The sequence below is a fragment of the Triplophysa rosa genome, linkage group LG4 (assembly GCF_024868665.1).
Source record: "Triplophysa rosa linkage group LG4, Trosa_1v2, whole genome shotgun sequence".
In the NCBI taxonomy this organism is placed as follows: domain Eukaryota; kingdom Metazoa; phylum Chordata; class Actinopteri; order Cypriniformes; family Nemacheilidae; genus Triplophysa; species Triplophysa rosa.
Window position 1 is genome coordinate 2,407,809 of NC_079893.1, and position 21,719 is coordinate 2,429,527.

Genomic DNA, 21,719 nt, shown 5'->3' on the forward strand with positions numbered 1-21,719 from the left:
CCATCATATTCTGTTCATAATGACATCAGTCAGCTCTGTGAACTATAGGAAAGATCCCAGATGACATCTCTTTAATATCCCCGTTGTTTCTGAGACATTAGACAGAAAGTCACATTAGTGAGATTAAATGAAGAGCAAATGGAAACATCTCGTGTGCCTCAGATATTTCTCAGGAGAAAAAGAGTCAGAAATGTCACAAATGTAATGTTGTAAATGTGCTGGTGTCTGAAATCTGCCTTATGGCTATTATATAAATTGTGTGTGTGTGTGTGTGTGTGTGTGTGTGTGTGTGTGTGTGTGTGTGTGTGTGTGTGTGTGTGTGTGTGTGTGTGTGTGTGTGTGTGTGTGTGTGTGTGTGTGTGTGTGTGTGTGTGTGTGTGTGTGTGTGTGTGAGTGTATTTTGAAGAACAGGATGTGATGTATTTATATACGTGCGGCGGTTATTGTAAAAATAATTTATTCAAATATTCGACAAGTCTGAGGTCTGCTACATAGTCTCTCACAAACAGATTATTTATGTACACTCTTAAAAATAAAGGTGCTTAAAAGGTTGTTCACAGCGAAGCCATAGAAGAAACATTTTTGGTTCCACAAAGAAGCGTTCAGTCCAAGGTTCTTGGACTGAACTTTTTTATCATCTGAAGAATCTTCTTTTTTTCGTCACAAAGAACATTTTATGGGCACATCCAAACCTTGATATTCTCTAATATATAACACAAGACGGTAACACTTTATTTTACGGTTCCCTTGTTACACATTACATGTATTTGCTATAGTATTTACTATACATTATGCATAATTACATGTTAACTACCCTAAACCACACCCTAATCCTAACCCTGACCCTATAGTAATTACATGTAGTTAATTATTATTACTCAGTACTTAAATGTTTAATTACACTGTAACATGGGCACTGTAAAATAAAGTGTAACCCACAAGACTATTGATCATTTCTAGATTGTTTTTGTCACATCTGGAAGATGCATATTCTCATAGAGCGCAGTGATGTAGGTGAAGAACTGCTTTTCTCTCCATCCAAAGCAAACAAAGCCATGTACAGACTTATAAATGAGGAAAATGGATCACACTGAAAATGCCAAAAAAAGGAATACTGTGATGTAAAAAAGATCCCTCGCACGCTTCTATAACTACACCCAAGCACACATATGCCCAAAGTATTTTATGTCTGTGGGTGATTTTCGGATGCCTTCATCTCTGATGTTTTGGTATTCTTCACGTGTGTAAAGGAGAACGCACATCAGTTTGATCTGTTCTACATCTTTGCTTTCCAGGATTGTTTGTCAATGTCAGTGTTATCAATTGGCCAGACTGTGATCAAGAAGTCTAGATTTGTTTTTTTCTCGAAGAGCACCAAGATCACCGGTCTTTGTTCCACCCTTCATTCGCCTGTTACCTCAAAGACCAACAGACAGTCAAGTCAAGATACACTTGGTTTCATTTGAAAATGCACATCACATCACAAACGTAAAACAGGTTGTGAATGCCAATTCATAACTTCAGAGGAATGCAGTTGTGCAAGTATCGACCATGTTTCTGCTTTAATTTCTTCTTTGCCATAAATACACAGATACACACAGACAGCATGTAATGTTATCGCACTGTTGCCATGACATCAAGCGATGTCGCCTCCAGCCAATCTCGTCCTCTGTAGATCTGCTTTTCACATGCGCTTCCATCAATCCAGAGTCTCAGAGAAGCCTGTAGTGGGTGGTGTGAAATCTCCTGTGAAACATCTCACTCACACACACGAAAAACACACAACTCAATCCACCAATACAACAGTAATGTGGACGAGAACATTCAGTTCTGGAGATCAAACACATCTTAATCATCGCTATACTCAAATGTTCATTTCTTATTGTAAACTTGCATTACACGTGGCTCTAAATGCATGAAACGCAATGTTTTTAGCTTCAAGCTTTTTTGGTTCAAATCTGTTTTCTCCGTTTCCAAAATGAAGAAGAAATAACATTACATTTATAACACACAACCAGTCATTCCAGAAATATAGATAAGACACGGCGAGGGTGGCGTCCATGATGTTGTCCAATAAAATGCTTTGTAAATTGAGAGTATTGCTCTCTTAGCATCTACATCTGACTATAGAAATGAACAAATTACACGGTGAAAACTTGAAAAATGTCAAGTTGCCAAAACACCAAGGTCATGGGTTGGCTCCCAGCGATTGCACATACTCAGAAACAAATGTCTGCCAAATGCATAAATGTAATGTAAATGGTATAAACAGACTGGTAAAATTGTTGAAATTTATTCACTGGTACAATTCAAGAGAGACAGTTAATAGCCATACTCAAGCCACATCTGTGAATAAGATTGTTTTTTATTGTTGTGTCAAATGAAACCATATTCACAATCCATTTACCGTGTGGAAGAGTTGTTCACTTAAAAAAATATAAGATTAAAGATGAAAGTTCAAAAGGCAAACGGCAGGTCTGCATGGCAAAGATTCACCCATAAATGACCATCCAGAGAGACGTGTTCATGTGTTCACAAACAGTAATGTTTAGCCATGCACGTGACCGCTAAATCAACATGTTGTACGTTCGGCCTCTGTTTTTATGAACTACTCAGCAACTGCTTTCCTATACACATTTATACACATTTTTACATTTCTGGATGATTGAACACACATGAAAGTTTGAAAATGAATTGTTCCGTAATACCAAATAACTTTAATACCAAAATACCTAAGACAATACAGCTGAAGAATATTATTATTGTATATTCCAATGATCAAAGAAATACAACAAACAAAAAACCTCTAAAAACAGATTATCTTTAACAACGGATTTGGTAGCCTGTAACTCTCCTGAGAAAGGTGTGAGAAAATGAATCTGTTTTGTTATTCTTGTCACAGATGCATCAAGACCGACGCTGTATTTGTTTCTCTTGTGTTTGCCTGTACAACCTCAACAAAGCTCAAAGTGTTAAGAATACTCCGTTCCGAGGGTCAAAACCAGAGCATTCGTGGAATAAAAAGGTGGTCTACATTTAGTTTGAAAGTGTGAAATCAACATACAATTAAATTTCGTTTGACTCACTTAAAACGAAAATAAGAATATTACGCCAGAGTAGTAAGCTGTAATAGGTAAATACTAATATTACATAGAAAAAAAACCTTTACAATAATAAAAATGATCAAATAGAACATTAAGGATTTGAGCATTTATTGCTTTAAAAAGTGATGTGAAACCAGTTTGCATCCCGTCTGTGGAAGGACGAGAAATTCTGCCACCGGATTAAAAATCTCTATACTACAGCAAATCTGGTGATTGTTTTACTACGTTATCAAAATACACCATTCAGTTTATGTAACATTCTGTATCGAGCTGCTTATTAAAAACAAATCACAACAATCACAATCAAAAAAGAATATTTCCAGGAGTTTCGGAAATCAACCTGGACACAACAATTAATAGCAAAGTGCTTTCTGGCATCCTATTTGGTTTTCTCAAAAGAAAAAGTCCCCTGAACGCACCAGTAACGGGACGCCTGCACACTCATGAAGATCTGAAAGCCGCAGGAAACTTCACCTTCACTGTGGGTCACATGACAGTGGGCCATTTGGAAGAACAAAACAAATTCATTCTGCCTATTCCAGAGTCTAGTGGCAGTTTAAGACATCAGGTTCTATATGTGCAAACTAAACAGCGAAATAAAAGCAATCCTATCTAAGAAGTGTCAAAAGTACATTTAACGTGTGAATACGTGCAGGTAAAAGAAACAGTGCATTCCTATAACCTCTCTGTTTTAGATTTCATATTTTGATGATTTTTTTACCTTTTTAAGATCAGTGGTTCTCAACTGGAGGAACGTGACTGTTTGGATAATGTCGCAGACAACAGCGAGACAAAGTTCATGAAATTCAACTAATCATATAGGCGCGTTTGCAAACACATCATCTTTTGTTGTTGATGTCAAAAGTTTGCGTCTGATGAAACTTTATGATATCAATTGCTACTTTGTAAAAGGCCTACGTCATATTGAAGATGTCAACATGAACAGGTCAAAAAGGTAGAAGCAAAATACCCAACGTGTGCAGTGAATTAAAGACTCAAGAGAGCATTTACAGCTACACTTTAAAGTGACCATTAAAATAAAGTTAACATCTAAAGCTGACCAAAACGAGCGTCATCTGTCTGCCGTGTTGTCATGAAATGACATTTGACCGTTCGATGAATAAAAATGTGAGTTTGTTTTACAGCAGTGTGTGTACTTTTTACACGGTCCCTTACCCACCATTTTTCTAATTTCCACTTAAAATTGCAATTAAAAACGACACGGCTGGTGTGGTCTGCTTAAATGACTTCACCATCAGACCGGTTTAAATAACAAGACAAGTCCGGATGCAGAATTGCATTCTTCAATCCACGGCATGATAACTCTTTTGCATTATTCCTGATTATCAAGCAGATGAAACCCAACACTGCATTAATCTGAACGTGTCTGAGTTTAGGGTTTAACACTTTGAGAAGCGAATCTATATGGTTGTGTGAGTTAAAGGACGTTGAATGTGTGATGAAAGCAAAGCAGTTGAGAACCATTGAGCTGTAGTGTGTTCGGTTTGTCTTCTATGGTCTGTGTCTGACGCTGAAGTGTACTCGTGCGTTCCACCCCTGTGAAAAGCCTCATCGCTGTGGGTCGGGGGGTTATTGTATATTGCAGGAGGAACAGCACGGGTCTTCTTTATCAGGCTGAGAAGCGTAATCCATCTGTCTAACAATCTCTGAGAACAGTTCGTCCACCATAGTCTTACTCTTAGCCGAGGTCTCCATGAAAGGACATCCCCATTCTTCAGCCAGAGCCTGACCCTCGCTCGACGAAACCTCACGCTCGTTGTCCAGATCCACTTTATTTCCCACTAATATCACCGGCACGCGCTCGTACCTGTGAGGAAACATCAGCAGAAACTCAAAACCATCAGCATCCGCCCGTCTGTCACTGCACACGATCACAGAGATCCCAGACATTCAATAACAGGTTTGGGAATGATGTGATGTGTCGGAACTATTGATCATAAAAAACTGCTTCTGTTTCAAGTAGGGATGCACCGAATGTTCGGTATTCGGCCGAATATGTGAAATGGCCGAATAATTTTACCGAACATGACTCGAGAAACGATCAACTAGCAACCAGCGGAGAGAGAGAGAGAGAGAGAGAGAGAGAGAGAGAGAGAGAGAGAGAGAGAGAGAGAGAGAGAGAGAGAGAGAGAGAGAGAGAGAGAGAGAGAGAGACGAGAGAGAGAGAGAGAAAGAGAGAGACAAGAGAGAGAGAAAGAGAGAAGAGAGAGAGAGAAAGAGAGAGAGAGAGAGACGAGAGAAAGAGAGACAGAGAGCAGAGAGAGCGAGAGAGAGAGAGAGTAGAGAGAGAGAGAGAGAGAGAGAGAGAGAGAGGAGAGAGAGAGAGAGAGAGAGAGAGAGAGAGAGAGAGAGAGAGAGAGAGAGAGAGAGAGAGAGAGAGGGAGAGAGAGAGAGAGAGAGAGAGAGAGAGAGAGGAGAGAGAGAGAGAGAGAGAGAGAGAGAGGAGAGAGAGAGAGAGAGAGAGAGAGAGAGAGAGAGAGAGAGAGAGAGAGAGAGAGAGAGAGAGAGAGAGAGAGAGAGAGAGAGAGAGAGAGAGAGAGAGAGAGAGAGAGAGAGAGAGAGAGAGAGAGAGAGAGGGAGAGAGAGAGAGAGAGAGGAGAGAGAGAGAGAGAGAGAGAGAGAGAGAGAGAGAGAGACAGAGACAGAGACATGTGTGCGCTTTATTACTTCCGCAAACATTTTGGCTGTGTGCGTGTGTGTGGAGCATTTTAAAGTGTCAGAGAAAGACACACGGGACTTGCCGCACGGAAGTAAATATCCGAATGAAAGCGTATTTACCGGTCGGTAACTTTACTTCAGACGGAGGGCTGTCTGACAGTAGCCCCGCCGCTCGCGACATCCTTTGACATCATACAGTGGTCGCGCGCACACAGTTCCCTGTACTAAACAACTTGTCAAAGTATGTTCTGTGCATCCCGGCCACGAGTGCACCAGAGAACAGTCAGCTTTTGTGGGCGGAGTTTGCAGGAGAGACGTGAACTGATATGGTTGTCAGTCAGCATCAGTCAGAATAGCTTGCGTTCGATGTTTTTTTTTCTTACAATCATTTTGCAACGTAGCCTATAATAATCCAACAGTTTTAGTTTATTCGTATTTTTAGTTTATAGGCCTAATGTGGAATGACACTTTTTAATGAACTGTTTTGTTGTAGGGGTACAGAGTAACTTACATTACATTCTTTTACCAGTCAGTTATAGGCCTAATTAATATAGGCTATTAAATTTTTGTTTTAATGTATTTTGTTTTGCTCAATTTTATATTAAGTTGTATTGTATTTTATTGAAAAGCAAGACAAATTTTTAAAAGCAAATTTTGACTATTCAGTTTGTGCAATAGTGAAAAAATAGCTTAATAAATAGAAGAAATGCAAAAACCATATTCGGTGTTCGGTATTATTCGGCCTTCGGCCAAGTGTTTCACATCATGTTCGGCTTCGGCTTCGGCCAAGAATGTTAGATTCGGTGCATCCCTAGTTTCAAGAGTTCATCAGACAGAATCTATTCCACAAGAGCCGAAAACTCCTGCTACACATTCACAACCTGTTAAACTGAGCACGAGAGAGCCGAGCTTCAGTAAAACTGATGGACATATTTAGTGTTTGTTCCAGCGGCGTGTGAAGAGATAATGAATGAGAATTCTTCCCTCATTTATTCACCTTCATGTCATTTCAAACAGTTTCTTTCTTCCGCAGAACACAAAAGAAGATATTTTGAAGAACAACACTGAACTCCATTGACTTCCGCTGAATGAACACAACACCACTGAGACATTTCTCAAAATATCTTCCGTCGTGTGCCACGGAAGAAAGACTCACATACAGATTTATAACCACATGAGAGAGAATAAATGACGACAATATTTACTTTTGAGTTCATTATCCTATTTGTGACAGCAGGAATAATTCTATTGCTCAGGGCCCGTATTCACAAAACATTTCATCTTACCACTAAGAGCTCTCCTAAACCGCTGTAAAAGTATTACAATAATTTAAAAATAAATACAGCTAACAAATACAATAAAACACAATAAAACCATGATAACACAATAAACATGATTGTAGTTATCTTTTGCAAAAAAACTATACTATGTTCAGCTAATTGTAAGCATTTTGCCTGTCTCATAAACACAGTTAGCACATAGTCTTCATGGCTAAGCTCATTGTCATGAAATCTTGGTCTTAGTGACTTAGGAGTCGTCTTCACTATTCCTAACGTCTCACAGGTTTAGGAGCTAGTTTTAGCGCTAAAACGCTTTGTGAAATACTCTTAGCACAAAAATTTAGGAGTCCTAATATTAGGACTGACACGGCCATTATTTTTAAAAGTTTCTCCTAAATCAGCAAGTTAGGAGGAGCTACTTTCAGCCTTAAGATGTTTCGTGAATACGGGCCCTGAAATAATGTCTCTCTGTGATGTTTCTTTTCTATGATGTTTCACTGAAAATGTTTACATACTAAATATTGTTTAATAAAAGTGCAGATGGACATAAGAAGAAGTCATGTGTGACATGTAAACATTTACACTGCGTTCCAAATTATTATGCAAATTGGATTTAAGTGTCGTAAACATTTAATTTTATATTGTTCAATTAAACTTATGGATGGTATTGTGTCTCAGTGCTCTTTGGATCACTGAAATCAATCTCAGACACCTGTGATAAGTAGTTTGCCAGGTGAGCCCAATTAAAGGAAAACTACTTAAGAAGGACGTTCCACATTATTAAGCAGGCCACAGGTTTCAAGCAATATGGGAAAGAAAAAGGATCTGTCTGCTGCCGAAAAGCGTCAAATAGTGCAATGTCTTGGACAAGGTATGAAAACATTAGATATTTCACGAAAACTTAAGCGAGATCATCGTACTGTGAAGAGATTTGTGGCTGATTCAGAGCACAGAAGGGTTCGTGCAGATAAAGGCAGAATGAGGAAGGTTTCTTCCAGACAAATTCATCGGATTAAGAGAGCAGCTGCAAAAATGCCATTGCAAAGCAGCAAACAGGTATTTGAAGCTGCTGGTGCCTCGGGAGTCCCGAAAACCTCAAGGTGTAGGATCCTCCAGATGCTTGCAGTTGTGCATAAACCTACTATTCGGCCACCCCTAACCAATGCTCACAAGCAGAAACGGTTGCAGTGGGCCCACACATACATGAAGACTAATTTTCAAACAGTCTTGTTTACTGATGAGTGCCGTGCAACCCTGGATGGTCCAGATGGATGGAGTAGTGGATGGCCACCATGTCCCAACAAGGCTGCGACGTCAGCAAGGAGGTGGCGGAGTCATGTTTTGGGCTGGAATCATGGGGAGACAGCTGGTGGGCCCCTTTAGGGTCCCTGAAGGTGTGAAAATGAACTCTGCAAGGTATGTAGAGTTTCTGACTGAGCACTTTCTTCCATGGTACAAAAAGAAGAACCATGCCTTCCGTAGCAAAATCATCTTCATGCATGACAATGCACCATCTCATGCTGCAAAGAATACCTCTGTGTCATTGGCTGCTATGGGCATAAAAGGAGAGAAACTCATGGTGTGGCCACCATCCTCCCCTGACCTCAACCCTATTGAGAACCTTTGGAGCATCCTCAAGCGAAAGATCTATGATGGTGGGAGGCAGTTAGCATCAAAACAGCAGCTCTGGGAGGCTATTCTGACATCCTGCAAAGAAATTCAATCAGAAACTATCCAAAAACTCACAAGTTCAATGGATGCAAGAATTGTGAAGGTGATATCAAAGAAGGGGTCCTATGTTAACATGTAACTTGCCCTGTTAGGATGTTTTTGATTGAAATAGCTTTTGATTTCAGTAAATATGACCTCCTAATGCTGCAAATTCAACAAATGACCATTTTCAGTTTTTTACAACCTATGAAATGTTTTCAAACTCTGTTGTGCATAATAATTTGGAACAGTGCATTTTGAGTTTTTCATTTTTTAAATAAATACTGTTGTCAGTGGGAGGTTTGTTCAATAAAATTCCAAATGTACCCTAACTGTTGATTACTTGAAAATTATACTGACTGTCATTTGCATCGACAAATTAGGAAAACCAGAGAAAGATATCATTTGCATAATAATTTGGAACGCAGTGTAAAGAAGGTCAACTTTGACAAACCTCTCGCTCTCTTTCACGTCTGTTCTCTGTTACAGTTGGTTACATTCAGATGTGTTTTTAATGTGACTCTTCAGACATTTATGAAGCGTGTTATTATTCTAAATAACAGACAATAACAACCTGCTGTTCTTTCTCAAGCCTCAATTTAGCCGATGTTCTTCATCACATAAACCCAGAGATAATTTACAGTGCATTCAAGAAAGTCTTTTTTCGTTTTTAATCGGTGTCTGTGATTCTTGTATGGTTGTGTATGTATATCATGGAAATATGAACCATTTTTATTGGATTTACAGCTGGGACGATATATTGTGCAATTCTTATGCGGCTTTCACATAGGACGCCGAATGCGCTGCATAATGCGGCTTTCAAATAGGACGCGGAATGCGCTGCGTAATGTGGCTTTCAAATAGGACGCGGAATGCGCTGCGTAATGCGGCTTTCACATAGGACACAGAATGTGCTGCGTAATGCGGCTTTCAAATAAGATGTGAAATGCGCTGCGTAATGTGGCTTTCAAATAGGACGCGGAATGCGTGCGTAATGTGGCTTTCAAATAAGATGTGAAATGCGCTGCGTAATGTGGCTTTCAAATAGGACGCGGAATGCGTGCGTAATGCGGCTTTCATATAGGACGCGCAATGCGCTGCATAATACTGCTTTCAAATAGGATGCGGAATGCGCTGCGTAATGCGGCTTTCACATAGGACACAGAATGCGCTGTGTAATGCGGCTTTCAAATAGGACGCAAAATGCGCTGTGCTTTGAAACCAATTAATTTCAATGGCTTGCGCAGCACATGGGTGGTTTGTTGCTGCATCAACCAAAGTGCACGCACAGCGCACCGCTGTCGAGCTTGTGTGCACGCCACGGTCAAAGTTCAAAATAGTTCAACTTTTGCCGCTGCGCTCTGTGACGATTACCCGCGCGGCCAATAGAAACGAGGCATCCATGCGCAGAAAACAAAATGGATGAACAGCTACTGTGTGTGTCGGAATTTTGGAACTGCACAACACAATTTGCACTTGAATAGGGACATCAGGAGAAACGTTGTGTCATGGAGACATATGTCAATTCAAGTTGGCATTCCGTGCCCTATTTGAAAGCCGCATTAGGGACGATTCACATTTCGCATCTTTTGCGTGTGAATATTCGTTATTTTAAATGTAGACGCGTGGCAAGCGCGCTCAAATAGGGGACAACGCGGTCGCGATGCACACGCGGTGCGATGCTCACCATTTTTCTAGGCGCGCAGGGACTGCATCGAGATGAAAATATTACAACTTTTCAGAATGCCGCAAGCGCATCGCAGGTCATGTGACAAGAACCAACCAGCCAATATAGACAAGCTCAGTGAAGATGGAGACACAGATGATAACAGCATAAATAAATCTTGTAGCAGACTTATTGCAAGGTATTTTCAGTGCATATAATCAATATATCCTTTGTTTATACCTCCTCGTCTTAACGGCTTATGTAGCCCATGGTTGCTTAACGACGACAGACGCCAAGAGAGCACAAACACCTAGGCGCTTTGAAAAAAGGAGAAAGCAGTGCGACTCACATTTTCCGCACGGTTTTAGATGCTAACTGTGAATCGCCCCTTATGCTCCGTTTCCTCGATGAATTACGGTTAAATGCCGCAACATCCGAAAGCCAGAGGGCACTCTCGCGCAGAAACTCCAAATATGGGATACAGAAGATGAACGATTTACACGCGAGCACGCACACACACAGGTCGTTTGTCAATTCCAAGAACGCAAAGAACGGACTTGTGTTCTTGTGGAGACCGGTCTTGCGAGGCGCACCACAGTGACTTCTGGGACTTCAAGAGGATTCCGTAGGAAGAACGCATATTGAGAAACGGCCACACACACACACACATGCTGCGTCCCAATCGGCATACTATCCGGCCTAAATAGTATTCGAAAGTAGACTTAGTATGTCCACAAATCGTAGTATGTTGAAAAGAGTATTCGAAAGATTCCCGGATGGTCTACTACTTACAGTTACAACATGATATATGACTTAGTTGTTATCAAATGTCTTATTCTGGGTTCTTCACAGCAGTTGAGAGTTATTATTAATGAAGGCACAAAAAACTGATGTCATGCACAGATCAGTGAGTTTCTGGTGTTTAATTCAGCGATGCTGTTGGGTGTCATCTCACGTAGTCTATTATCATATTAATGTCTGGACAATTAAAATAATCGAGTGCAGTGATGTGATGATAAATGCTTAAGTGAATGTAATTCTCCTCCAGGTCTAATGACCCAAAACATCTCTTAGAAAATCATTAAAGCGTGAACGCTCTCTCTTCATGTAGCGACAGACGGACGCTGCATTTATTCATTTAACTTGTGTGAGGTTATTGCTCGATGGTGAATTATTCTTCTGTGTTTAATACCTGAATCGCAACACAACACAAGCACATTCCCACAGATAAAAATCACACACTCACACACAATCTATCAATATCAAACTAATCATTTAAATACAATTCAACTTCAATGCATTTCTGTCATGAACCCGCCTTCCTAGCAGCTGTTTCTCTTGTTCTGGCCAACCAGATCATGACAGCCCCATTTCTTGTGGTTGTTTTGGAAGCACATGGCCTTTGATCGTGCCATGTGCTCTCCCGTCCTCCGCCATAGCCCCACCCCCTCGTTTCCTTATTCATTATCCCGTCACTAGTTTATACCCTTCACCTGTTGCCGTGGTTACCTTCCCCTAGTTTCTTCCCTATTTAAAGCCTGTGTGTTTTCCGTCTTGTGTTGGACCATTTTGTTATTCCCCTGCCACGTCATGTCTGCCCTGCAAGTCCTTTAGTTAAAAGTTGAATCTTGTGTTCATGGTTTTGGTCCGGTTTTTCCCCCTCGAGGGATTTTTCTGTTCAGGTTTTGTTAATAAAGGTTTTTGTTTAAAGAGCTGTCTGCAATTGGGTTCTGTCCTATCAATTCATGACATTATAATTCAGCATTGTTGCAAAGAGGCAGCGTGACAGTAAATACATCATGGAACTGACAAGCACGTACAGCACACATCCGTAACGTTCGCCAGGACAATCTGCATGCCACTGTTAGCGCTGAATTTCTGAATTCAATGATGTTTGCAGAGACAGTGGCAGTGAAGTTTGTGCTAAAAACTAAAGAACGATTTCATGTGAATGTAAGACAGCAGGTGATTCATGAATAAAATGCATTAGTGAATGACTTCACCACACTAGAAATGCTGAAATGAGTCTCACGTGTGATGTATGACTGATGGATGAAACACTAGTTTGATTTTGTTGTTTGTCTGTCAGAAAGTGAGGGTTCTATCGCTCTGTCCAGCGCTTTAAAGCTTCACGGACGAGTTGCTCGGTAACGCTTCAACCCTCAGAGTCTAGAAACATAAAAACAGATGTGTGTCTACAGGGAGCCTGCTGGAAGCAAGGCATGCTGGGATGCTTTTGGCTGTAAATGCTGGTGCGGACCACACGCTGATACAGCCTGGAACAAAAACAAAATAGAGAAACGTCTTCCAAACTTTCCTGAAAGAAAAGATCTCTTGGAAATGAAAAGCAGAAGTGCCTGAATGAGAATCAACAGAAAGTTGCAAGACTTTTTATAAAACACACGAAACTAACTGTTGTCAAACATTTACATTGACATCACATTACATTTATTCATTTGGCAGACGCTTTTATCCAAAGCGACTTACAAGTAGGAGAGCATATAAACACTTTGTCAAACATGATTCGTGTGGATGCACAACTGAACCTAAAGAGCAAATGAATCTAATGAGTGAATAATGTACTTCATTTTCAGTCTGTTCCTAACGCAAAGCTCCTCAAAACACATATACTGTGATATCTAGACCAAAAGACCTATAAATACTGTATACATACAGACGGACATATACAGTAGATATACAGTCAAACCAAAATGTATTCAGACACTTTGAACAATTCTCACACAGTTTATTCGCTATAGTTTAGAAAACGGTAATAAAATATGCGTCAGAAAAAATTCATCTTGATAATGTCAGATAACTTTGATAGAAAGGGATGTAATGGATTAGGTTGTATAGCTGTCAGCTGGTATATTTAAAGAGTACATATTTTGTGATTTTTAAGGTCTTACTTTGGTTTATGGAGTGTCCGACAACAAGTACACGTACACACACGGTGTAAAAACACTTTCATTTTCTAATAATAGGCAGTTATTTTTACTTTAATTCTTGACTGACTCTCAAATGATTCGTTCGGTCTAATCCCCTCCTTTCTGTCAGCCTACTCTGATCTGATTGGTCAGATGGTCTAGTCTGCTGTGATTGGTCTACCGCGTGCCGTGTCGCAAATGGAACGTAGGCGGGCATTACACGGAGTGACGCAAATCTGACCCGGAACTGAAGTTAGAACGACAGACGACTAGTTCGCGTGATTCAGAGTCGACTCCTTTTTCCCCAAGCCAAGAACTTTGTTATTCGTTCACTTTACAACTTGGCAGACTGCTCACATTCACACACAGCAACATTACACACTGCATGAAATGTCTTTTTAAGGAGATTGCAATAGTTACTCTAAGTACACAATTTAATACCAATTTAGGGCGACCAAGCAATGCTTCATTTTGTTCTGTCTGTGGTGTAAAAAGGTCACATTAGCAATTAAAGACAAAAACACTTCAGCAAAACATGTCAAAGTGTCTGAATAATTTCAATTTTACTAGTAGTCCGCTGTATGAAGGATTGTTGGGTACAATATGTCACAATTTACTTTATTCTGTGATCCTCACTTACAAAAATGAACTACAGTGTCCTGTAAAAATATAAAAAAATATATCTGGTGGGTTTTTTTGTTAAGACTGTAGATTTAAAAAGATTTATATTAATATACAGACGTAGATATAGAACAGATTACTAAATATATTGATTATACAGAGATTCGCTTTGTTGACTTCTCCATTCTTTTTCAACTCTAAAAATTTCTGTTCCAATCTACTTTTGCGTTATACAGAAGAAAGAATTTTTTTTGTTGTTGTGAATTTTTTGTTGCTCTGAACAAAAAGTACACCAGGCAAAAGTAATATGTAAAATAAATGACACTGCAAATGCTTGACAATATAAAACTGACCTGTGAACTGACTTATAAAGCACACGAGCTGCATGTATGTACTGTATGTATGTCTGATGATGCTAAAGGTCACCACATGTACAAGCATCAGACAAAAGCCAATATCACAGCCAACAATAATCACATTCTGTAAATGAAAAAACAATCTCTTCAGAGTCAAACACAAATGAAGATAAAACAACTTCATGTTAAAGGGATACTTAACCAAAAAAATGAAAATTCTGTCATTTACTCTCCTTCGAGTTGTTTTAAATCTGTATAAATGTCTTAGTTCTGATGAACACACAGAAAGATATTTGGAAGAATGCTTATACCCAGACAGATCTTGCAACCAATGACTCGCATAGTAGGAAAAAATACTTCATCACTTATTTTGTTCTGTTGAACACAAAAGAAGATATTTTGAAGAATGTCGGACAGCAAACAGTTCTGGAGCATTTCTGACGACCGTTGTATTTTTCCTACTGTGGGAGTCAATGGTTGCCAAGAACTGTTTGGTTTTAAGCATTATTCCAAATATCTTTCTCTGTGTTCATCAGAACAAAGACATTTATACAGATTTGGAACAACTCGAAGGAGAGTAAATGATGACAGAACTTTCATTTTTGGGTGAAGCATCCCTTTAAATGTTCGTTATAAATTGAATGTTTTAGGGACCTTTACTTTTAAAAGTGACTTTACTCCAGAGTGCAGACAACAAAAGACTCGAAGACTAACTAATGATCTAACTGCGCCAAAACCAAATTGGCCCGATTAAAGTTGACATTTTCATGAAAATGTGCCGTGATGACTGTGATAATGTGGCCAATGACTATTGTGACGTCACGTCAACAGGTGACCGTATACATCTCCATTGTTAACGAAACGACATTACAGTACAAATATACACGCTGAAAAAAAAGTCATAAGATCCTTCAGTGGACAGCTTTTCCGTTCGACGTCATGACAGCGTGATTCTCTGAATCTTCCGTTTATGTCTGTGTTTCTGTTTAAAGTGGTTGTGTAGGTTATGTCCGTGAAAGCCGACATGGAAAAAGCAAATTTTGTAAGCCTGACGTGAAATGATGTGAAGATTACAATAGAAGCTATTGCACAGTACACTAAAGCAGAAGCAATAGCAAACATTTCTGTAAGTCTACCATATGAAAGGATCTGTGCGTCTTTATTATGGCTACTCCACGCGCGTTTTATGTCTGTCCGTTATCGTGACGCTTGTGTTTAATCAAAAAAACGACGAACAAACCTCTTGACTCTGATGATCTGATCTCGCATGGGTTTGATATCTTGGAAGCTCTGCTGGTTGACCAGACTGTACACCAGAATGAAGCCCTGGCCGTTCTTGATGTACAGATCCCGCATCGACGCGAACTGCTCGGTGCCGGCGGTGTCCAGGATCTCCAGCACCGACGGGGACGAATCCACCTCGATCTCCTTGCGGTAGAAGTCTTCAATGGTCGGGTCGTACTTCTCGATGAAGGTCCCGGTCACGAACTGAACCGTGAGAGCGGACTTCCCGACGCCACCGCTGCCGAGCACCACCACCTTGTACTCGCGCATTGCGCACCGACGTAACGCGCGTCCGATTGAGCCAGCTAACAGAGTCCGATCCGATCAGATACAACGAGGAACTTGCGTTGAATATTGCAGATGTCGAGAGCACACCGAGCGAGCCATGGCCACACCGGCCGTGTTGCAATGCTCACCGAGACGCACAAAGAACCGATGCGCGGACTTCATGACATCTCCAACTGAACGCGAGCGCGTGTACGGCCCAACATCTGCTTAAAGAAACGACTCTGCGCGCATGTTATAGGTCAAAGTAAAGTCTCGCATCGCGTAAAGAACAACACATGAGGCATTACGCGTTCTTCCCAAGGGGTGTCATCGTGTGGAGGTCCTTAAAGATGCTGCTGCGTTTCACGACAGAAGGCGCAAAAGCGCGACCTGACGCGTTATTTCAGCCACCCTGTCTTAAATATCCCCGCATCCACATCTCACGGCGTCTCCGACCGCCATACTCTCGGGTGGAGACCTACTGAAGCCGAACCACGCAGTCTGGCCTCCAAGATAGGTGTGCTTCTGCATCGTTGATGGCCGGGGCGTCCAATGGGCAGCGAGGATTGCCGTAAGCCACGCCCGTGAGTTTCTATACGGCGACGTTCACTCCGTTGGGCGGGGTTTTTGCCCTTAGCTCTGTTGGAATTGGTTACGTGTCTTGGCAAGCGACTAATCAGAGGCGGTTGCCAGAAACGTGTCAACAAGGGATGGCTGGGGATGCTGTTCCTATGGCAACAGCGCCCGCATCAGTCCCTGAAATAGAAATCACCAGGGATGCGGCCATTGTGCGCACTGATGGAGGTGCAGATTCTGATTTGTTGTTCGCACAGTGATGACAGCAGAATGTATTCTGTCCTCCAACACGATGTTTACTTTGGGTATGGATTAAATAAGATTGAAGCAAGCACCTGGTTACTAATGCGTTTTTTGTGGATGTATGAAGCGAGTTCCCGTTAAACTCACACAGGTGTCCTAGAAGAGCGTAGAGCAGCACATTACATTGACACGTTTTACTAACATTCAACAATCGCATACCGTAGTATAACTACGCAATCGTTGTATTGATCATTTTATAGTTGAAAACCAAACGTATTTTGAATGTGCTACGTCATTTACTTTCATGCTATTTCATTTAATGACGTTCATAAATATTTGGTGTAAATATCTGTAAGATCCTCCGTGCAAACGCTTATCCAATAATATAGATAGATAGAAACTGGGCTTTAATTGTTAATTGTACAAAGTTAAATAAAGACCAAAAGAAATATGGCCAGAAACTATAAACAGTCATTCTGATATATACAGTATACATATTTATAAGATAAATATTAATTCTTATTAAATAATCCACTATTAACGTTTCAGGTTGTAAAGATGCGATATAAAAACAAACGCACAAACAACAGACACTCGCGTTTTTTATTTTGTATTTATTGGTTTTGTCTCAATAGATTTTACACTATTTTTCAGGAACCAAAAACATTTTTGACTATATGACATAAAATAGCACATAATATATATGCACAAATAAAACATTTTAAATGGTTACATGAAAACTAATATTTTCCAAAGAGGGCTTGCTTAATAATTTTCTCTTCTCATATTAATCAGTGAACGTGTGTGTGTGTGGATGGGCTTCTGCATTACTGATGGAAGTCAAGCAGCACAGCGTAAATACCCACAATCCTTTGAGTCTGACGTGACATCTCAAGAGCATCAAACCTCTCGCTGAAAATGTTGAGAAACAATAAACTCTTACATTTGTTAGTTATAGGTCCAGTATACTGGTATCTGAATGAAGATGTGAAGTAAATTCTGTTGACACAGGAGAACACAAGAGAACAATGGACTAAAGGTAAGGCAAAGTGTTTGGATACGCTGTGTCTGCTCAGTTTACAAAAAGTGCTTCTTCACACCATCAGTCAACAGTGTTTCTCCTGCATGAGAAATCCCAAATGAAAAACAACCCTTACTTTCAACAAATGTGCAGATGTTTTTTACTTCTGTAGTGTAGATAGAAACATTCAATATTTTCTTTTCTTAGATTAAATTAAATTGAAAATAACTTCTTATTTGACATAAAATACCATGCAAGATGCTTACAGAATATTTAGTTGTCTGGTGTAACAAAACTGATAAAAGAATCATCATGTTTGATTTGTGTTTCACTGTGCATCTGTTTGAATGATCATCTTACAGTTACATGAAATCAAAGTGCAGTCATTAGATGTTGAACAAACCAGGACAATTTTCATAAATAATATAAAACCAATCTTCAGCACTACTTGAGATCCTTTACATCACCATCATCATCAAAAAGAAAAGGCTAGTCGATTGGACTGATATAATATTGTGGGACTGTTTCTTAAGTTACGTCACACTATTTGTAACCGGTGAGTATTTATTAATACATCTTAAACGTTACACCATTAAAGAGGCCGATAAATGCTACTGAAAATCTCCCGGTTATATAATCTTGACAAAAAAATAAGAAATGTTCCAATATCTGCTTTACAATCTAACATTGTACAGTGCTCTAGAAAAACAAAAAGAAACAAAAATCAACTTAACAATTACATCATTTACAAAAATACCAAAAATGTAGTATTTGCAACTGCAGGTTGCCACGGCAACAACTTAATATTATTATTATGAAAGAACTATTATACTACAGAGATTTTTCTATTATATTTTTTTCCTTTTTTTGTTCAATTTTAATCATTTTTTGGTAAAACATTACCTATATAATAAACATCTTTACATAACACAAGCAGATCTATAGCCCGGCTTACGCTGCGGCGCCATGTCCGATTGCGTCACAATTTGAAAAGCCGGCTCCTGATTGGCTGAGCTTACGGCAGAAGCCGCCGTCGTAACCGAGGACGAGCGCACGTAGCTAAACCGGGCTTAATAAATTACATTCATTTTAAAATAGGTTACACCGTTGTTCTGTGACTAGTACTTAACAAAACAATACAATAAAATGAATGACAACTAAAATCGTTTTAAATCACTTTCCACCTCAAAAATTACATTAAAACTGTAACTTTTGCAAAAAAGAAAACTTTCGTGACTTAAAAACAACAAAGTTGTAAGACCAGTGCCACATTCCCGCTAAAGCAAATGTTTGTGTGGATTGTCGTTGTTAATCGAGCACCATGAAACACATGATGATTCTGATTGGATAGCGCATGCACACGCACACACGCATTCATGCATGCACACACACACACGCACGCACGCACGCACGCACACGCGTCGCCGTCCATCACAAAGAGGGAGAGATACAGAAGGCCGTGTGTATTCATTCATCCAGATTCCAGGTGTAAATAAAACAGATTAAAGAACGCTGTTAGAAGGAAACGACAGTCCAGACTTAAAAACAAAACAAAAACCTCCAATCTTCTCTCTGTGTAAAACACACTGCAATGACAATCATCATGTTACAGACATTGAGCTCGTCCTGACCAAACCAATTACATTTCCAATGTAAACTACTTGAATAAACAACACAAACATTCAGACTACGACGCCAACTTATTCCATCTTCAGGAGAAAATGATGTTGAACATTTTCAAAAGCATGTGATGATCGTTTTTTTTTTTTCAAATTGGCCAGGATTTTTTGGGAGCGTTGCTTTCGTCACCATACAGTTTTTTTTACACCCGACCGCACATAGTCGATCTTTTCAAGACGCTTGCTGTGTAAAATATATTTTTGAGGCACTTCTACTGTTTATCAAATAAAACAGGTTTAGCGGCGAGGGTGCACTGCCCTCCGTTCACCACGTGTCGAGTCTACGGTGACGTCACGTGTCCTGCGCCTCGTCCTCGTTCATTTCGTCCAGACGCCGGGTTAGTCCGTCCGTCAGGACTTGTGTGAGATTACAGCAGCTCTCCAGTTTAAAATGAAGCCCTTGGCACGGTACAGAAGCCACCGTCGACTCCCGGATGGCCAGTGTTTCCACACAGACGCATCAAAATCATTCACCGCCCATTAAAAACAAAAACAAAAATAGCATCAAGTAGGCATTAAACGCAGTCCTTCGTTGAGACGTTTTCATGGCACGAGGTTCGCCACATTCACACTTCCCAAACTGATGAAGTTTGTCGGTTGACGTCGAATGCGCACTATTGAGTTGTAAACCGTTCTTTGGCCGTTGGGAATGAAGAGTCGCAGGTGAACTTCCGGAAAGGAGACACGCGAGCGCATTTCCACCAGTAGACATTCAATCGATCTGCAGACATCTCTTCGTCTGCCCCGTCACATTCAGCTTTATTTTTGTTTGTGTTTGTTTGTTTTTCAAATGAAATCAATCCCGTGTCCTCTGCGCTGAGGATGGTTAAGACAAACTCTTCAGAAAGCGTCCTACGATTCAAGACGATCCAGCACTTGAGCACTACTCCCAACAGTGCAAACGTCTTTTGCTTTTCGCCCGTTTTTGGGTGTGCGTTGTGCATTTGATTTGATTGAAACAAATATGGGAGAAAAGTACACATTATCTGACATCAAGTCATTGAAATGAATTCTCACGTACTGTATGTCTCTATGAAACGTGCTGTACATCAACATACATCTATACATCCATATATATTTATATTTATATTTTATACTGTGTGTTTTTTTGTTTATAATCTATTCAGCAGCCGGATGTTTGTGAAGAATAACAGGTATACTGTGTTTGTGTGTGTGTGCTTGGTTTGGTGTACTCTTTAGCATGCAGGTTGCTGTAGTTCTATAGGGGAGGGCAGGTTGTATTTACACTGGGATGTTTTGGGGTATCTCCGAGCGCTTTCCTGACAGCCCAGTCCTCTTCTGTGGTTTATTTCAGGATGATCTGCACAAACACAAGCAGAGAACAACGAACAGCCGTTAGCCATGAAGCACACGCGTCTGGAGTGTTTCTATGTGACGTCTGGATGGTGTTCATGTGTCGCGTCACGTATGCAGTGCAGTCAACATCTTATACTCGTGTTTTCTCTTCCCACAATCCAACATTTCATCTGTGCAGTATATCAGATGTAAAGGTTGTGTTTGGATACGAATACTGCCATACTACACCCCACATCCTTTTAAAACCATCACGTGAAAGAATACATAAGATACGACCATGTGCATTTCAAACACTCCGGTCACATCATTCAGCGAGCGGTATCCAATCTTATACAGGATAACGGTTGAGCGCATTGCATTGTGGGATAGAGAGGTTAATACGCGTGTAGTATGGCAGTAGGATATGACAAACATCATTCATGTCTGTAAATGTTCTTAGAGATTTTATTAAAGATGGGACTCGGCAAGGTCTTGTGATCCCAGTCACGTCATTCCTGTTGTGTTGTGCTACATTATTATCGACTGTGAACACAACACTGATTCAACATTTTCTTAAAAACACCGTTTTTGTGCAATATCACACCATTGTATATGTCTTTCCTTCATCTCTAATAACCGTTTTATATTAGCTTAGATTTCCAACCCTATGACATGTCACATAAATTGCGTTGTTTTAATTCCTGAATTCATTTGTAAATTAAAACATGAGAGAGGAGCAGGCAGCGCGACACCCAGCAAACGTATTTAATGAAAGAGTAAAATCAGAATGAACAGCAGGAGCGCTGACATCAGGCCAGATGATGATGTGGCGAGTGACAGCTTGAGACACCGCGGCATGATGGGAAAGCAATGCGAAAGAGAGAGAGACAGAGAGAAGACATGCAGGACAACAGAAACTGTGTGTAACTAATCTGCGTGTGTGTTGAATCAGAAAGAGTTATGTGATGTCAGTCAAAAGAACAAAAACTATTCAATAGAGTCACGTAGAG

General features: G+C 40.2%; 2 protein-coding genes across 9 annotated transcripts in view; both read right to left on the reverse strand.

Moving 5' to 3' along the window:
- Window positions 1-2,349: 2,349 nt before the first annotated feature.
- Window positions 2,350-16,461, reverse strand: rap2ab (RAP2A, member of RAS oncogene family b). Its single transcript, XM_057331937.1, has 2 exons — window positions 15,584-16,461; window positions 2,350-4,932 (listed from the first exon to the last, which is right to left on the reverse strand). The coding sequence occupies exons 1-2, from the start codon at window positions 15,895-15,897 to the stop codon at window positions 4,695-4,697; spliced, it is 552 nt and encodes a 183-aa protein (XP_057187920.1). The 5' UTR covers window positions 15,898-16,461; the 3' UTR covers window positions 2,350-4,694.
- Window positions 16,462-17,310: 849 nt separating this feature from the next.
- Window positions 17,311-21,719, reverse strand: part of mbnl2 (muscleblind-like splicing regulator 2) — a 45,962-nt gene continuing 41,553 nt past the window's right edge. For 4 of the 8 annotated variants that reach the window (XM_057330774.1, XM_057330772.1, XM_057330779.1 and 1 more), the window contains one exon: window positions 17,311-20,734. In XM_057330774.1, the coding sequence (XP_057186757.1) occupies window positions 20,610-20,734 (125 nt within the window). In that variant the 3' untranslated portion in view covers window positions 17,311-20,609. The remainder of the gene's footprint in view (window positions 20,735-21,719) is intronic. The other 4 variants (XM_057330775.1, XM_057330773.1, XM_057330780.1 and 1 more) reach the window with 1 other exon arrangement.